Consider the following 19,780-nt stretch of genomic DNA (forward strand, 5'->3'; position numbering starts at 1 on the left):
CCAGCTGTCAGACCAGCTGCCAGACCGGGTTCCAGCTGCCAGACCAGGTTCCAGCTGCCAGACCAGGTGCCAGCTCGGCTTCCAGCTGTCAGACCAGGTGCCAGCTGCCATACCAGGTTCCAGCTGCCAGACCAGGTGCCAGCTCGGCTTCCAGCTGTCAGACCAGCTGCCAGACCAGGTGCCAGCTGCCAGACCGGGTTCCAGCTGCCAGACCAGGACATTCTGTCTGCCACTGAGCAGAAGGGGGCGCTACGACCAACATCACCCTGCGAGGAACAGAAAGAGAAAGAGGCCAGAGAAGCTGAGAGTGTTTTAGGAGAGGAATGATGTCCCGTACTGCTCTGATGCAGGCATCCAGCTGCTCCAGTCTTGTTTCTGGATTTCCATGATGCTCCAGATGGTTTCTACTGGTGAAAGGTCTGGACTGCAGCAGACCAGTTCTCCTGTTCCACCATGCTGCTGTGACGATCCAGGATGAGGTTCAGCATGGTCCTGCTGAAATCTGCAAGACATTGTCTGGTTAGGGAGCAAATGCTGCTGAAAAGGAAAAGGAAGCTGTAGTCAACCTGTGTCGTCAATGTGCTCTTGATCTCTGGAAAGTTCCTGCTGTTGGTTGTTTTTATTGATCCAACCTTTCAGGGTTCATCATGAAGTCATATAAACGTTGATGATTTTGTGAAAAGATGCAGCGAAAAGTCTCTTCTGGATCTTTGATCTGGGTCCGACAGGCTTTTATGTAATAAATTATGTCCAGTGATGACCAGACTCAGTTTCACAAGGTTTTTCCTCCTCAGATTAAGTTTTCATTAAATGTTTATTTGTTTTGTTATCTATATAAAACGCTGCTTGTTTTTCTTTTTTGGTAACCTTTGAATGAACTCATCTCTGCTTCTAAAATAGAAACTCTGGTTCTGTTGGGAAAGTGATGTGGTTCTGATCCACAAATTTCCCCTAAACAAACAGGGGAAAAAACACAATCATATTTATTGTGAAAGGTGTGGACAGGAAGTCACCGTGGATGACGTCAGCGTTGGTCAGCGGGGCGGGGCTTAATGACTTCAGAGAGGAGCAGTTGGTCAGTGGGCGCAGAGCTCCGGGAAGACCAGGTGGGATGATGGAGGCACTCCGGACCCTGGGTGGACTTGTCTTTCTCACCTGCGGTCTCCGGAGCATGCGCGGATCTACCCGAACAGGTACCTGAGAGGACCCGGGACCGGCTGGTCTTGCAGGCTTTGTCCCGTTTTCCACCGCTGGACGGTTGAGCCACCGGTTAATACCAGCAGTTTTGGGCTGGAACGGTGTGTGTGTTCTGATTAAACCGGTCAGGTGATTGATCCAGGTGGGCGTCAACAGGTGATCCATCACCGATTCCCCTGCACAATGCCCCAGAACCGCTCCGGTTCCCCTGGACCCTGAAGCAGCGGAGACCCCGCGGTCTGCAGGAAGAGATGCCGCTGTCCGGACCCTCCAGGTGGGACTCAGATGGAGCGGATCCTGCTGATCCGGATGCTGTGGACCGGCTGCGCTGCGTCCGGGACCGGCTGGAGGCCGTGGTGTTCGGGCTCGGGGAGCTGGAGTACCTGCGGGAGCGGCAGGAGGCGGTGGTCCGCGCCGCGCTGGAGAAGGAGGAGGACAAGGAGCTCCGTAGGCGGACCTACCGGAGCTCCGAGGAGAGCGTCCTGGTTCTGAGGAAGCAGCTGGTAGGTCCGGACCTTCTGATCCCGGTTCACGTGCTGGTCCAGCTGGGAGCCAGTCTGAGAGCTAAATCAGATTCATCAACTGGCGACTGGTTTCTAATCAATGCAGCTGATTGGACGAACCAGTTCTACTTCTGTTAATGATTGAATCGTTTGTTGAAGGTTTCGGGATAAATCAGCAGTAAAATCCAGCTGGTTAGAATTAATCCACAATTCGTTTCATGAAGAAAAAACCCGAAGTTTTCATGAACTTTGGTGAGTTTGATGAACATGATGAGAGTTTGTAATAGTTCATTGAATGAAATGACAAGAAAATTGAAAATGAAGCTGATGAATCTGAATTTATTGTCAGTAGCTTAATTATAAAAACCGGATGTGATCAAATGTGTGTAAATAAGAAGTTCAGTAAACGCATCACTGAGATGGTTTTAGCTAAAATCCTGTCAGACCACCGACCTGCAGCTGCAGGATACCTGCTTTAAACTCAGGGATTAGCAGCAGTCACATGACCCTACCCAACAATAATTTAAAATCCTTCATCATCATCATCATCACCATCATTCTAACAGATACTAAAACTTTAGTTTTATGTCTACAACATGTTGTAGGGACACTAAAACTATGGTTTTCTAACTAATTTTTTCAACCATTTGCACTTCAGGGTTAACCTGACTTAAACAGGACGAGTATTAATAACAACTAGAAATAAGATACATGCGTATCTGGAGAATACAAATGTATTTACATGATTTCCTACAGGAGACGAGGTCCTGCGGGACCGTCAGCTGACACACTTGTTGTGGATCTGGTTTCAGCCCACCCGTCTCAAACAAACAACTCCTTTCAAACCACGGCTAGTTTTCTTGCCTCGGTTTCCTGCTTTCCACTGTGATTTTTGGATGATGTTTGTCCTGGAGCTGTGCCTCTAAATCTGAGCCTGGAGCTAATTAGTGTGTGTGTGTCCCACACACACACACACACACCACACCCCAGGAACAAATGGAGATTCCTGTGGGCAGCTGTCAGCTCTGCAGATCCAGTTTCAGCTGTCGAGACTCCGACTTTCTGTTTAGAGGTCAGGAAGCTACTCCTGGTTCTGGTCATTGTTGTGGTCCTAGTATCAAGTTTGATTCTGGTCCTGGTTATTGCTCTGGTCAAGGTCCTGATTTTGGTCCTGGTTCCTGGGCTTACATTCAGTTTTTTTTTTGGCAGTATAGCTTCATGTTCAGATCGGAACAGAATCGGGTTTATTCACCAGAACTCGATCTGAAGAAGTTCAGGTGACCAAACTGGATTTCTTCCTCAAAATCTTCCTGGTTTCCCTGGAATGAGTAAAGTAATCCTAGGAATGAGTAAAGTAATCCTAAGAATGGGAAGTTATTATAGCAATGAGTAGAGTAATACCAGGAAATGAGTAAAGCAATCCTAGGAATGAGTACAGGGCCGGATTAAAAGTGCACAGGCCCTTGTTCCCAGAGTGTTCCAGGGGCCCCTTTCCCTATCGCAACATTGTGAAAATTGTGAATGAGACACTGTGAAACGACATTTCTAACATCTCTCAGTAATCCTCAGTAATGAGTAAAGTAATTCCAGGAATGAGTAGAGTAATCACAGGAATGAGTAAAGTAATCACAGGAATGAGTAAAGTAATCCTAGGAATGAGTAAAGTAAGCCTAGGAATGAGTAGAGTAAGCCTAGGAATGAGTATAGTAATCACATAAATGAGTAAAGTAATCACATGAATGAGTAAAGTAATCCTAGGAATGAGTAGAGTAATCCTAGGAATGAGTAAAGTAATCCTAGGAATGAGTAAAGTAATCCTAGGAATGAGTAGAGTAATCTTAGGAATGAGTAGAGTAAGCCTAGGAATGAGTAGAGTAAGCCTAGGAATGAGTAGAGTAAGCCTAGGAATGAGTAGAGTAATCACAGGAATGAGTAAAGTAATCCTAGGAATAAGTAGAGTAATCACATGAATGAGTAAAGTAATCCCAGGAATGAGTAAAGTAATCCCAGGAATGGTTAAAGTAATCCCAGGAATGGTTAAAGTAATCCTAGGAATGGTTAAAGTAATCCTAGGAATGAGTAAAGTAATCCTAGGAATGAGTAGAGTAAGCCTAGGAATGAGTAATCTAGGAATATGTAAAGTAATCCTAGGATTGAGCAAAGTAATCCTGGGAATGAGCAGAGTAATCCTGGGAATGAGTAGAGTAATCCTGGGAATGAGTAGAGTAATCCTAGGAATGAGTAGAGTAATCCTAGGAATGAGTAGAGTAATCCTAGGAATGAGTAAAGTAATACTAGGAATGAGCAAAGTAATCCTAGGAATGAGTAGAGTAATACTAGGAATAGTTAAAGTAATATGTGATGAGGAACTGTTCTACAGTAGAGGGATAAAAGTGAAGCTGAGCAGTTTTCCAGGTGTGACCAGGTAAACATCTCAAGCAACTGGCTGCTGATGATGACGACGACGACGACGACGATGATGATGATGATGATGATGATGATGGACACCTCTATCAATGGCTAGTCAGGAGAATCTAGGGATAGACCTACATACACCCTAGAAACACCACGAGGGTCCAAAAAGCTGTATCCCCAAAATAGTTTATGATAGGGAGAGAGACTATTTCACTATAAACAGCTTCATCTCCATGGAAACTAGCAGGACCATCATCTCCTTGGAAACTAGCAGGATGTCATGTCAAACAAAGGTAGACACACAGGAGACACATTTGCAGAGTTTTTAGAGCTGAAATACAACAGCTGCAGTAAAACATGGTGTGTGCCAGTTTCCAGAGTTTCTGTCCCACGGAGACGAGACAGACGTCTCCCAGAGTTTCTGTCCCACGGAGACGAGACAGACGTCTCCCAGAGTTTCTGTCCCACGGAGACGAGACAGACGTCTCCCAGAGTTTCTGTCCCACGGAGACGAGACAGACGTCTCCCAGAGTTTCTGTCCCACGGAGACGAGACAGACGTCTCCCAGAGTTTCTGTCCCACGGAGACGAGACAGACGTCTCCCAGAGTTTCTGTCCCACGGAGACGAGACAGACGTCTCCCAGAGTTTCTGTCCCACGGAGACAAGACAGACGTCTCCCAGAGTTTCTGTCCCACGGAGACAAGACAGACGTCTTCCAGAGTTTCTGTCCCATATCTCTTAGGGATGTGAAGGACGATTTGCACCTCACTTCCATCCCTAACAATTTACTAGCTATGGTTGCATGGAGAAATCTTCCTTCTATCCAAACCAAGTCAGTCTGATCAGATTCCAGCTGACATGTTTACATGCACGACAGATGAAGGGATCATGTCAGATCGCTTACATGATGGAAAGATTCAACGTATTCTCATTACTGCTTCGTATAATATCTACGAAAAACTATGCTCAAAGTTACGTAGGATTTGCTACCTATTTCTAGCTACCAGTGCGCCTGTGCAAGCAGAGCAACCAGTGCGCCTGCGCACAGCAAATAAACGCCATGACTGTAGTTTTTCTAAGTTTCACATCCTCTCTTAAGCTAGGGTTTGGAAAACACGTATATGCTTCATGAATCAAATACCTAATAAAGCCGAACTAGTGGGTATCCAACGTATAAATTATATGTATTGATAAAGCCAAATATGATGGCTTATTTGAGATATATAAACAATTATAACATTAAGTGGATGTGGCCTGGTCAATCTTCCACAATTTCATTGGAAATAGGTTCGTAATATGACACTTTTTCTTCATATTTCAAATATAAGTGACAGCCGAACTAGTATTTATTAAGTAACGAAATGATCTGTGATGTGAAACAGAAAATATGTGCCTGAAATTAAGATACTGTAGCCTAACCATCCATAAATATACAGCTTTAGCGGGAAGTAAATGATTGACACCCAGTGCAGCCAATAGGAAGGGGAGAAAGTAAGAAACCCCCCCCCCCACGAGGAGCATTAAACACGTTGAAGTCTGAGTAAAATGCATCGTGTCTCGTTGATTATGATTGTAAAGCTTTTAAGCTCTTCGGTATCGGCTGCATTGCTAGATGTTTAAAGTAAAACAAACTGTAAAGTATTTGTTTAACAGCACAACTTGATATGAACGTATAAAGTACACTACTGTCCGCACCACATGACCACTGCAGTCCAATCACGGCTGTCTTATTGGGCCAGTTTTCCAAATCTGGGAGAAAATAAGATCTTTTTCTCTATCTCTTTATCTTAATTACATTTAATCCGTCGTATGGGATAATGATACATGAATATTTGTCTTTAAAAATAAATGGATGCTGTCTGTGTTGAGTGACATTATCCACATAGTATATGATCAATATTGGAATTCAGAACCTGAATCCAAGCTGAAAGCATACACATTTGTCTTTTACTTGGGCAAAATTAGCAGATCCAAAATAATATCACAGTTTGGTTTCAAGCGTTGAACTACAGCCATTCTGATGATGAGCTGTGGATGTGGATGTACATCACAAAAGAATACTTGGATTTATGTTTTTTAACAAAAGCAGTGTTGGATAAATAACAAAAAATAAACAAATAGTACAGGAACCAGGACAGCTCTCTGTTAAAATTAAATGTATAGTTTCTTTAGAGAAAATCAGGCACCATATGGCAGTAGCAACAGATTGACTTTTTTTGTTATAACACTTTTAAAAAATCAAATCAAATTAAACTTTATTTATAAAGCACTTTTCCTACAATAAAATGCAACACAAAGTGCTTTACATGATATATTAAAAAAAAAAAAAAAAGTAAACACAACAAAGAAAATCCATCAGCCCCTCCCTTCTCACATTCAGACGCATACACACTCATACACACACCCACACAACATCAATTTCAACAGTACTCTTAAACATGATGCATGCACCTACTTAGTTATTTATTGCTGAGCACAGATGAGCCTGGTAAGGAACACCATCGCAGGAGCCATCTGCACCAGGAGTCCATCAGACCACAGTATCAGGGGCACCGTTACAGACCAAAGCATGAAAGGTGCCCCTGCAGCCACGGCCATTATGACACCCAGTGCAGAGGGCTCTCTCTGAGGAAACACCAGAAAATATCCTAAAATTGATAAAATACATTAAAAGAAATATAAAATAAAATAAAATAGTAGTAATAATAAAAACAAGAAATATTTCAATTAAAAACAATACAATAAAGATTATAAAAGCAGATAAAAAAAAAAAACTCTAATTAAAAGCTAAGTTAAAAAGGTGAGTTTTGAGCCTGTTCTTAAAAACATTAATGTTCTCTGCTGCCCTCAGGTCCTCCGGCAGACTGTTCCAGAGACGGGGGCCATAATATTGAAAAGATGCCTCCCCATGGGTACGAGTCCTGACTTTCGGAATAACTAGAAAACCAGCGCCAGAGGACCTCAGGGTCCACGAGGGCTTATAAAGTAAAAGTGGTTCAGAAAGATAAGAAGGCCCAAAACCGTGAAGACATTTATAAACTAGCAAAAGAACCTTAAAATCGATCCTGAAACACACGGGAAGCCAATGCAATGACCTTAAAACAGGTGTAATGTGGCCCCACCCCCTGGTCTTTGTCAGGACACGTGCAGCAGAATTTTGTAATAATTGGAGAGCCGATATATTCTTTTTAGGAAGACCAGAAAGCAGGGCATTACAGTAGTCTAAGCGACTAGTGATAAAAGCATGCATAAGCATCTCCGTGTTGCCCTGAGAGTGAATAGGGCGGACTCTGGCTATATTTTTAAGATGATAAAAACCAATTCTTGTTGTATTCTTAATATGTGGGAGAAAACTAAGGTCAGAGTCAAAAACGTTGCCCAGATTTTTCACCTGCAGAGATGGATGTAGGGACAGTGTCTGTAGCTTTAAAATGTGTTTCTCTCTCAGGGCCTCAGGACCGATAAGTAAAACTTCAGTTTTGTCCTGGTTAAGCTGTAAAAAGTTTTCCGCCATCCAGGACTTGATATCCAGAATGCAGCTAAAAAGGGCATCCACTGGTCTGGTGTCGTCAGGAGACATGGAGATATAGAGCTGTGTATCATCAGCATAAGAGTGGAAGTTTATTCCATGTCTCCTGATGACACCACCAAGAGGGAGCATGTAAAGACTAAAAAGAATAGGGCCTAGAACTGATCCCTGAGGCACACCACATGTAATTTCATGTATCTTCGAGAAACATGCATCCAGACTTACCAGAAATTTTCTGTCTGTGAGGTCGGATATGAACCATTTGTGAATGACACCAGAGAGACCAACCAGGTGTTTAAGTCTTTTTAAAAGGATAGTGTGATTGACTGTGTCAAACGCTGCACTAAGATCCAGCAGCACCAAGACTGTTAGTTTCTGTAAATTTGAGTTACACCTAATATCAGAGGAAAATCCAGGGTGTCAGCAGTATATCTGGGTGAACGGTATTGTTTTTAGAAAAAAAATCTCGACATTCAAAGAAAGTGCAAATTAATTAATACATCTAAAATTATTAATTAAAATTTACTGCTTGTGGGCAGTTCTAAATATTTCCACTAAAAATAAAAAAGGAAGTGTGATGTACATCCACATCCACAGCTCATCATCAGAATGGCTGTAGTTCAATGCTTGAAACCAAACTTTGATATTATTTTGGATCTGCTAATTTTGCCCAAGTAAAAGACAAATGTGTATGCTTTCAGCTTGGATTCAGGTTCTGCATTCCAATATTGATCATATACTATGTGGATAATGTCACTCAACACAGACAGCATCCATTTATTTTTAAAGACAAATATTCATGTATCATTATCCCATACAACGGATTAAATGTAATTAAGATAAAGAGAGAGAAAAAGGTCTTATTTTCTCCCAGATTTGGAAAACTGGCCCCATAAGACAGCCGTGATTGGACTGCAGTGGTCATGTGGTGCGGACATTAGTGTACTTTATACGTTCATATCAAGTTGTGCTGTTAAACAAATACTTTACAGTTTGTTTTATTTTAAACATCTAGCAATGCAGCCAATACCGAAGAGCTAAAAGCTTTACAATCATAATCAACAAGACACGATGCATTTTACTCAGACTTCAACGTGTTTAATGCTCCTCGTGGGGACAGAACCATAGACTGAAACGTCACGTGATGAAAGCGCCTGCTCAGGATTACGTTGGAAATGTACGAATGTCTGTGTGTTACTTATCATATGAGATTATACGAATGATTTGTGAGAGCAGCCTGAAAGATTTCATATGATTGGAGCGCCTTCACATGGACAATGTCGACTGATGAAGAAGACAACTGCAAAAAGACATAATTTAATCTGACCAAAGACCTGTGTGAATGTAGACATACTCCATAATCCTGAACACCATCCACAACCAGGAGAGCAGATCATCCGTTCTCATCAGCCGAGGTGTTTACATGATGTATTTACTCTCTATCAGATCTAACATGCTCCATGTTAACGCAGCTAATCGTCCATGATCCAAACAGCAGATCTGGCTCCATCATGGATCCAGTAGTCATCTGTCAGACGCTACTAACCTAGTTATGATAACTAAGTGGTAAAATATTTAACTTGAGACTCTGATAGGAGGAAGGTTTCCACTCTGTCCTGATTTAATGTCTATAAATAGAAATTCATTCTTTCCACGATGTGAATATGTTAAGGCTCATCATCCAGAGGGTCTTTCAGACTAGTTCTGTTTCTTTAATCCAAATGTCTGATTGATCAGGAAGAAAGGATTTTTTTCTGATCTGACCTGAATGGAGACGGTTGAGCTGATCAGCTGTGATATCATCTCATATCGATCTCTTGATCCTAAATCTTATCTGAACATATCGTAGCAGAATCTAACATGATGATTTCACTGCAGATTAATTTCAAGAAGAAATTCCCTTCCATATTTCTCCATCAGTACTGTGAATCTCGGGGTGTGTGTGTGTGTGTGTGTGTGTGTGTGTGTGTGTGTGTGTGTGTGTGTGTGTGTGTGTGTGTGTGTGTGTGTGTGTGTGTGTGTGTGTGTGTGTGTGTGTGTGTGTGTGTGTGTGTGTGTTGGACGCTAAGTTTGGGATGGATGTCCACACATAGAGGATGTGGACAGTCAATTTGTCCTGAGCTGTAATCTTTGAAATGTTCCTTCATCCCAGACACAGTGGGACAGTCCTCAGCTTGTCTTTACTGGGACATTGGTTGTAAGAATCTGATGTTGGGAAATAACAGACTCACAGCCTGACAACATGCAGAGACAAGAGAGGTATGGTGGGTGGATCCAGAACCAGAACCAGAGCTGTCTTCATATCTGCTGCTGATCCTGAAGTTACATCTTTGCACCACCAGCTGTATGATGGTAACAGACAGGGCAGAGCATTGCTATGGTTACAGAGGATGCTGATTTCTCATCTTTTCATGAGGTTTCATCCAGAAGGCTCCGACTTTGTTGCTCTGAGAAGACAAGAAAATCGACTGCAGTTAAAACTTTATTCATGCATGTCATGCTGAGCTGGAACATTTTTTCATTTATATAAACAGTTTGTCTAACAGGCCTGTGCAGCTTCAAAAAGCTGCTGGGAACTGGGACAACCACACAAGCAGAAACTCTGCAGCTGAAATTAAATCTGAATCCACGTGTTTGGCATCACACAGTCATGAGTTTTGTATTTAGAGTCAGACTGACTGTCTTCTTCAGCTGTTATTAAAACAATGTGACGGTAAAAACCAGTCTGAGGATGTAAACTGCAGGTTTGTTTTTCCTTTGTTATATAATAATAAATCTGATGCTGTTTGAAAACCTTTTTTGTCTTTTAGTAGAGTAAGACTTTTAAGGAAAATGAGTGTGTGCTGGATGAGCAGCACGGCAAAGTTAGTGGGTTGTGTCCATGAAAAAGTGTGCAGATCAAACAGCTGATTCTGCTTTTGACTCTTGTCAAGGTCTGAAGAAACCAAACACACTGGTGATTTAACAGTTTATTCAATTAAGTCCAATTCTGGGGGTGGTCTTTGAAAAACCTTCTCTATGGGGGCCAGCGTTGACATCCTGGAGGATGGAGTTCAGCCCCACTGTGGAGAAATGGGATCACCACTGGTTGCAGGGTCTCATCTCCACTATCAGAGGAGATTTCCTCTAACAGACTGTTTTTCTGGTGAGGAAGATGACGACACACACCATCACACTGCAGCTGGTCTTCTGCACACGCTGACCCAATGATCCAACTGACTGCTACAGCGTGGTTAGTGACTGCAGGTGCTGTGGATCAGACAACTGACTGTCATCGTTGCAGCAAAGATAAGCCACCAAATACTCGTTTACTGAATGTTTCTGACAGGCTTCAGATAAGACTCTTATTTTCACAGAATGACAAGTTTTGTCATACATTTACTAATATAAATTGATAATGATTTGCAAACCTTTTTTACAACCACAAAGTCTCCATTTATGAGCCAATAAGCTCGAAAGTAGCTCAACTTCTTCCTGGATCAAGGAGGAATTGCTGATGTACTGGTGGCGTATTGCCGATGTACTGGTGGCGTATTGCCGATGTACGGGTGGCGTATTGCCGATGTACGGGTGGCGTATTGCCGATGTACGGGTGGCGTATTGCCGATGTACGGGTGGCGTATTGCCGATGTACTGGTGGCGTATTGCCGATGTACTGGTGGCGTATTGCCGATGTACTGGTGGCGTACAGCTGAAGTATTGGTGACGTACAGCTGAAGTATTGGTGGCGTACAGCTGAAGTATTGGTGGCGTACAGCTGAAGTATTGGTGGCGTACAGCTGAAGTATTGGTGGCGTACAGCTGAAGTATTGGTGGCGTACAGCTGAAGTATTGGTGGCGTACAGCTGAAGTATTGGTGGCGTACAGCTGAAGTATTGGTGGCGTACAGCTGAAGTATTGGTGGCGTACAGCTGAAGTATTGGTGGCGTACAGCTGAAGTATTGGTGGCGTACAGCTGAAGTATTGGTGGCGTACAGCTGAAGTATTGGTGGCGTATAGCTGAAGTATTGGTGGCGTATAGCTGAAGTATTGGTGGCGTATAGCTGAAGTATTGGTGGCGTATAGCTGAAGTATTGGTGGCGTATAGCTGAAGTATTGGTGGCGTATAGCCGATGTACTGGTGGCGTATAGCTGAAGTACTGGTGGCGTACAGCTGAAGTATTGGTGGCGTACAGCTGAAGTATTGGTGGCGTACAGCTGAAGTATTGGTGGCGTACAGCTGAAGTATTGGTGGCGTACAGCTGAAGTATTGGTGGCGTACAGCTGAAGTATTGGTGGCGTACAGCTGAAGTATTGGTGGCGTACAGCTGAAGTATTGGTGGCGTATAGCTGAAGTATTGGTGGCGTATAGCTGAAGTATTGGTGGCGTATAGCTGAAGTATTGGTGGCGTATAGCCGATGTACTGGTGGCGTATAGCCGAAGTATTGGTGGCGTATAGCTGAAGTATTGGTGGCGTATAGCTGAAGTATTGGTGGCGTATAGCTGAAGTATTGGTGGCGTATAGCTGAAGTATTGGTGGCGTACAGCTGAAGTATTGGTGGCGTACAGCTGAAGTATTGGTGGCGTATAGCTGAAGTATTGGTGGCGTATAGCTGAAGTATTGGTGGCGTATAGCCGATGTACTGGTGGCGTATAGCCGAAGTATTGGTGGCGTATAGCTGAAGTATTGGTGGCGTATAGCTGAAGTATTGGTGGCGTATAGCTGAAGTATTGGTGGCGTATAGCTGAAGTATTGGTGGCGTATAGCCGATGTACTGGTGGCATATAGCTGAAGTATTGGTGGCGTATAGCTGAAGTATTGGTGGCGTATAGCTGAAGTATTGGTGGCGTATAGCCGATGTACTGGTGGCGTACAGCTGAAGTATTGGTGGCGTATAGCTGAAGTATTGGTGGCGTATAGCTGAAGTATTGGTGGCGTATAGCTGAAGTATTGGTGGCGTATAGCTGAAGTATTGGTGGCGTACAGCCGATGTACTGGTGGCGTACAGCTGAAGTATTGGTGGCGTATAGCTGAAGTATTGCTATATGCAGCTTTGCTCAGCGGGAGGAAAAAGAGGAGCGCCACGCAACAAGTTCGCAGCAGTACAATATGTCTCCTGTACTTTATTAGTAAGCGACATAACCATATATTGGTGTGTGTGATGTCCACATCCACGGAGTCTTCAGGAGAGGATTCACTGATCAGGATGGACACATCTCCTGGAGGGGAACCAATAGTATTGCTGATGTACTAGTGGCGTATTGCTAGTAGCTGCTCATTTCTCTGTCTTTGCTGCTGCTTGTTTGGAGGAATGTAGCACATGACCTGGCAATACTGCGTAACCCTCATGTTTTCCATCTCAGGGAGGGGTTGATCCATGTCTGACTTCATATGTTGACAGTCTCGCTGCTCAATGTGGAGCAGATTTCTAATCTCTTCCTTTTTCACATTTTCAAACTTCAGCTTCAGGAAATAAGTTTATCAGTATCACTTATTAGATTTAAAAAATATATCAGAAAACAAACGGTTGAGACACTTTGTCATTTCATTGAAAATATAAGCCGACTGTGAATCTGCTGCAGCAACTTGTCTGTAAAAAATAACCTCAGGAGGATGTTTAGCATCGTTAGCATCTCTTCTTCTTGTAACATCTTTCTGTGAATTTCTGGGGAGGTAGGAGACCAGTTGCTGGAGTTTTAAGACAGGAATGTTGTCTCATTCTGGTCTGATGTCAGGATTCTAGCTGCTCTACAGTCTTCGATCTTTTTGCTGGATTTCTGCTTCCATGATGCTCCAGATGTTTTGTTTTGGTAAAAGGTGGGGACGGCAGGCAGACCAGTACTGCAGTGAAGCCATACTGCTGTGTTCCAGTCTTCTGTAGAAACAGTTTCTTCAGCTGATATAAAGTCAGTTTAGGGAAAGATTCTCCTGGGATCAGGCTTGCCGCCCACCATTTGGACAAAAAAACTGTTCAGATATTTTCATCAAGTTTGGCTGTGAAACAAGAAACTGAAATGAAAACTGTTTCTACCAGACAATGAAAGTTATGATAAAAACCATGACAAAATTATAAAAGTCTGTGAAAAAAGTAGAGAAACATCTACATTCTGACTGACTAAATGTCACCACATGTCAACATTTTCCTGATAGAAATGTGATAATACAGAATAAAATGTGTTTGTGTCCCCCAGAGCTGTCTGAGGAGGAAGGATGCTGCGCTCATCACTCAGTTTCAAGAGCTGGACCAACAGATCAGCGACCTGCGACTGGATGCTGAGGCATCACATGACCAGCTGGAAACGGACAGCCGACCGAGCTCAGGTAGAACATCAGTCCTGGAAAACAAGAGATCTCAGGCTGCCCTTCATTTTTGTTAGTATTTGGTTTAAAAAAAAGTCATTCTCCAGTTGTTAAATCAAATGTGACACTTTCCATGCTCCAGTTTATGCCATGTTTTATATTTAATGATGTCTGCCTTTAGCACTGAACGGGTGGGCTTTGTGGACATCTGACCACATGTCAGTCTGGTTGCATCTGAATCCAGCCTGCTGCTCTTCTGAGAGGAGTTAAAGCTCCTTCAGAAGGCAGAGTCTGTCAGTCTTCAGGATGATCATATCAGCTCTTCATTCCCTGTCTCCTCCAGGTTTCTATGAGCTGAGTGATGGAACATCTGGCTCCCTCTCAAACTCGTCTCACTCTGTCTTCAGCGAGTGTTTCTGTCCTGCAGCTGACATCGAAGGACACTTCCCGTCCACAGGTATGTCCACATGTACATATGAAGCTTTGTGTCTGTTACATCTTGATAATAATTATAATAATAATAATAATAAAAAGATACACATCTTTTAAGTATCTGGAGGAAACTTGAAGAATTTCTGTCTCTTGTTGGTCTTGATGTAAACTTCTTTCTTTCTCCAGAGGAGCGGGTCAGCTGTTTGGACAGTAACGTCCTGGTAGGAGGACTTTGTGATGACCTGTCTCCTTTTGCTGCAGTACACCGCTCGCTCTCAGCTCCTCCCCCACCCCCCATGGAGGCCACATCCTCTCACTCTCAGTCTAAACCCCCCAGCAACCCGTTGGCTCGTAACATCTACTGCTACCTGAGCCCGCTGCGCAACGTAGCAATCCAAAGCTCTGTCTTCCAGCAGACCTTTTCTTCTGGAGCTCGAAGCCGAGATGATGCTGGTGCTGAATCTCTGAAACCAGAATCCACTCCACCTTCTGAGCCAGTTCCAGACCCCCAGACCTCCTCATCGCAGAAGAACATGGACAGCTACATTTATGGTCTGCTGCAGCGGAGGGCCCAGCCCATCAGGACCAGTAGACCCAGAACCAGCGTAAGCACAGACCCCTCAAAGAACCTCCAGCAGCAGGCTGCTCTTTGTGTGAGGCAGGCTTTTGGGCCCTCTCCTGGTTTTGGAACCCGAGGGTCTGAACGAAAACCCTGCCGACCCACTGAGGAGCAGAAAGCTGATGTGATCCAACAAGGCTTAAAAATCAGCTGCACCAGCTCTCCTGGTACCTGCAGATGTTCTGTCTCCAACAGCGACGTTTATAGAACTACTAATAGTCTGACGAGGAAGAGGAGCAGAGGTCTTCCTCATTCAGCTGGATCTGTGGCAGTTCCTCAGAAGGACCTTCAGAGACGGGGACCTCCAACTCCTCATTCTGCCCCAAAAGACAAATCATGTTGCTCCCCCCATCAAGAACTGCTCCTTAAGTCATCTCCACTTGCCAGAACAAAGCCGCACTCTCCAAAGAAGCACACCGACCCAGTCCAGGGGGCCCCTGCAGCAAAGGGTGAAAGGTCTAGTCTGGTGGGAGGAGGAGGAGGAGGAGGAGGAGGAAGGAGGAGCAGCAGCAGCAGCAGACACTGCCCCTCCAAGCAGAACAGTGTGAAACTCTGCAGGAGAAACAAGACCATGAGGAACATCACAAAGACAGTTCTTGTTTCTGAAAACAACGGGCCGCCATCAGACAGGAGACGGGAGAAACGCCACCACAGACCGAGTTCCAGGAAATTCCAGGTCCTGGAAAATGGAGCCTCCACCCACATCAGGGTGTCACAGAGAGGGCAGTGTGTCCCTGCATCCATCCTGGAAGGCCAGGTTTCAGACAAGAACACCACTGCAGCTCAGAGCACTGTCCAATCAAGTGTGGTCAAACAACATCACCATGGTAACCGCCATCATCACCATGGACGCAGTCAGGCAGTTGTTGTGAAACCAAAGATCAAACGCAGTAATTACCGTCAGTTATATGCCATCATGGAGGTCCCGTCTGATGGCGCTGTGAGGCGAGCTCGGCGCCGGGAGAGGAAGGAGGTTCTGTGCAGCTCTGGATCTAACATGTACCCCCCCTCCAGAGGGCAGTGTGGAGGCTACGCTGCAGGAAGTGACTCGGAGTATTCAGCAGAGTGTGTTTCCCTCTTTCACTCCACCATCGTGGACAGTAGCGAGGACGAGAAGTCCAACTACACCACCAACTGCTTTGGAGATGGCGAGTCCAGTGAGGAGGAGGAGAGCTCCACCAGCAGCGGTACTGAGGAGAGTGTCGGAGGAGGAGCTGGGGGACAGGGCAGGAGGTGGGGGCGGTCTGGTTCTTCTAACGTAGGGGTGGGGGTGCAGGATATGAATCCAGCTCATGCCAAAGGGTCCATAAAGGTCAAGGCCTCTTACAACCTGAAGAAGAAGATTCTGAGGTTCAAGTCGGGTTCCCTCAAGCTCATGACCACCGTGTGACCTGCTGGAGCCGCCCAACCGTCACCGGTCTGGCTCCTTCATGTGTATAAACCCAGAACCTGGTTCAGGACTGAAAACCGACATGTCCATGTTTGTTTTTTTTTGGGGTTTTTTTTTGTGGTGACTATAAAATGGATAGTTTTCCACTCGTCCCTCATTCCTGGTCCAACAAGTGCCTCAGCCAATCAGAACTGCAAGCTTCATGCAAAGGCTGAAGGCCTGATTGTCTTCCTGTGAGACTCTGGAGCAGGAGGAGACGCTTCCCATCCTGCTCCAGAGTGTCTCAAGAGGTCAGTGTATATCTGAAGCAGCTGTGACCCGTCAGGTCTGATTGCGGGTTAAAGGAATGAGTTGAAGAATGTTCCCGATTGTTGGTGAAGCCACAGAAGTGTTTGATGTTGAAGTTCTTCTTGAAGATCCTTGAAGTTCCTCCAGGAATTGAAACTGTGGTAGAGCAGGAGGATTTATTTGGACTCTGGTAGAACCTGAAGTCTCTCTGACCATACCTCGGCTGCAGGTGGATGGGGGTTCAGATCAGGTCTCATAGTAGAATGGATCTGCAGCCCAGACAGACATGATATTTGAATGTTTCTTTGATTCATTATTAGACCAGTTTTTCTTCTCTGACCTTTAAACTTTATTATTTTTTATTAAAGTTATTTAAAATTAATATTATTGTGGATCAACAAATGATTCTGACTGACAACCAGGGAACGACGAGCAGATCGGATCCATACCCAGCCAGTCTAACACTACTCTGAAGCCAGTTGAGATCAGTATGAGACCAGTCAGTCTCACCACCAGTTTGAGAATGATTTAATACCAATTTAAAACTATTCTAAACCAATTTAAGACTAAGTAGAAACCATTTTAGACAAGTGTGAAATCAGTTTGAGACAAATTTAAGAGCAGAGATAAGTTTAAGACCAGTCTGTTTTAAACCAGTCTAAAGAGAGATTCAGTTTGAAATGACAGTTTTCCCATCAAGTATCATCAGTTTTCCATCAATTATCATCAGTTTTCTCATCAATTATCAGTTTTCCATCAATTATCATCAGTTTTCTCATTAATTATCATCAGTTTTCCATCAATTATCAGTTTTCTCATCAATTATCAGTTTTCCATCAATTATCATCAGTTTTCTCATTAATTATCATCAGTTTTCCATCAGATATCATCAGTTTTCTCATCAATTATCATCAGTTTTCCCATCAAGTATCATCAGTTTTCCATCAATTATCAGTTTTCTCATCAATTATCATCAGTTTTCTCATCAATTATCAGTTTTCCATCAGATATCATCAGTTTTCTCATCAATTATCATCAGTTTTCTCATCAGTTATCAGTTTTCTCATCAATTATTAGTTTTCCCATCAAGTATCATCAGTTTTCCAACAGGTATCATCAGTTTTCTCATCAATTATCATCAGTTTTCTCATCAATTATCATCAGTTTTCTCATCAATTATCATCAGTTTTCTCATCAATTATCATCAGTTTTCCCATCAAGTATCATCCGTTTTCCAACAGGTATCATCCGTTTTACCATCAAGTATCATCCGTTTTCCCACAGGTATCATCAGTTTTCCCATCAAGTATCATCCGTTTTCCAACAGGTATCATCCGTTTTACCATCAAGTATCATCCGTTTTCCAACAGGTATCATCAGTTTTCCCATCAAGTATCATCCGTTTTCCAACAGGTATCATCAGTTTTACCGTCAAGTATCATCCGTTTTCCAACAGGTATCATCAGTTTTACCGTCAAGTATCATCCGTTTTCCAACAGGTATAAGTTTTCCCATCAAGTATCACCCGTTTTCCAACAGGTATCATCAGTTTTACCATCAAGTATCATCCGTTTTCCAACAGATATCATCAGTTTTTCCATCAAGTATCATCCGTTTTCCAACAGGTATCATCAGTTTTACCATCAAGAATCATCCGTTTTCCAACAGATATCATCAGTTTTCCCATCAAGTATCATCTGTTTTACAACAGGTATCATCAGTTTTACCATCAAGTATCATCCATTTTCCAACAGGTATCATCAGTTTTACCATCAAGTATCATCCATTTTCCAACAGGTATCAGGTTTTCCCATCAAGTTTCATCAGTTTTCCATCACGTTCCATCAGTTTCCCATTTGGTTCCATCAATTTTCCATTAGGTAAAATCAGTTTTTCCATCAAGTATCATCAGTTTCCCATCAGGTTCCATCAGTTTTCCATCAGATTCCATCAATTTCCAATCAGGTTCAATTAGTTTTCCCATCAGGTTCCATCAGTTTTCTCAGTTTTCCCATCAGGTTCAATCAGGTTCCATCAGTTTTCCCATCAGGTTCAATCAGGTTCCATCAATTTTCCTATCAGGTTCCATCAGTTTTCATAGTGTTTATCGATGATGCTGTTGAAATGTACAAATCTGCTCCACCCTACAGATGGTAACATCTACCTGCAGTTTTGGCTCCGAAAGTCAGTCAATCATATGAAAGTGTTCTTACCGTGTTTCTATGACGTTGTATGGTTCTCTGATGTTGTTTAACCCTTGAATGATCCTTTATTAAATGTGGACTTCATTCTGAACAAGTCTTTCCTCTGGTTTCTTTACTTTCCTCTGAATCCAGATATCCTGAAGCTGTTTAGAAACAACTTTCTGTCAGCTGCTGAGCCAACATGATATCTTCAGTGTTTGTCATCCATGCACATTGCTTCGTCTACATATTCTTCCTAACTGGCATGGTTGAAATTCAGATGTAGAGTTTAGTAACAATGTCTTATGATGTCAGATGTAGTATTTGTTTCCTTTGTTCTCTGCAGCTGAAGGCTTTTTAACAGACTTTCTGGATGGCTGAATTTCTACAGAGATGCCTGGTGGCTGTAATTATTCTGACCGTAAATCATCATAGTGATGCTGTTATGGTTCAGAGCGAGTTCAGTCTTTCCACCACGTCACTGCTGTTATGTAACTGAAGACAGACTGAGGATTTAAAGACTGAATCTGACCTCTGATCTGAGGGCATTAGAATTAAAATTAAACTGATATGTGAAGTGATGATCTGGTTAAAGACTGGCTGCTCACAACTACAGGATACTTTCAGTTGTTTTTACCAAGCAGTAAAAATGATGACAGGAAAGATGCTTCAAAATATGAAAGTACTAAAGTCCTATGTATTGTATGTAAAAATAAAAATCTATACTACAGTGGTCCATTCAAATATGCACTGTTAAAGGTCTCAGAACAGAAGTTTATACTATTATTATTATTCTATTATAGATAGATAGATAGTTAATAAAGTCTCTTTACAATTTAAAAAAATTAACTAAGAAATCAGCTCAACAGAAAAGTCTTAAATCCTCTGATGTTCTTGGTCATCCAATACTCCCTTTATCCAACACTGTCTGTACATTTCTTG

At 43.1% G+C, this 19,780-nt stretch overlaps 1 protein-coding gene across 1 annotated transcript; it reads left to right on the top strand.

Moving 5' to 3' along the window:
• Positions 1-1,103: 1,103 nt before the first annotated feature.
• On the top strand, positions 1,104-17,484 carry dact1 (dishevelled-binding antagonist of beta-catenin 1). Its single transcript, XM_079261667.1, has 5 exons — positions 1,104-1,700; positions 13,818-13,947; positions 14,270-14,383; positions 14,545-15,426; positions 15,478-17,484. Exons 1-5 carry the CDS (start codon positions 1,449-1,451, stop codon positions 16,365-16,367), a joined length of 2,268 nt encoding a protein of 755 aa, XP_079117793.1. The 5' UTR covers positions 1,104-1,448; the 3' UTR covers positions 16,368-17,484.
• Positions 17,485-19,780: the final 2,296 nt, after the last annotated feature.

The sequence above is a fragment of the Telmatherina bonti genome (genome assembly GCF_933228915.1).
Source record: "Telmatherina bonti genome assembly, chromosome: 22".
NCBI classification, from domain to species: domain Eukaryota; kingdom Metazoa; phylum Chordata; class Actinopteri; order Atheriniformes; family Telmatherinidae; genus Telmatherina; species Telmatherina bonti.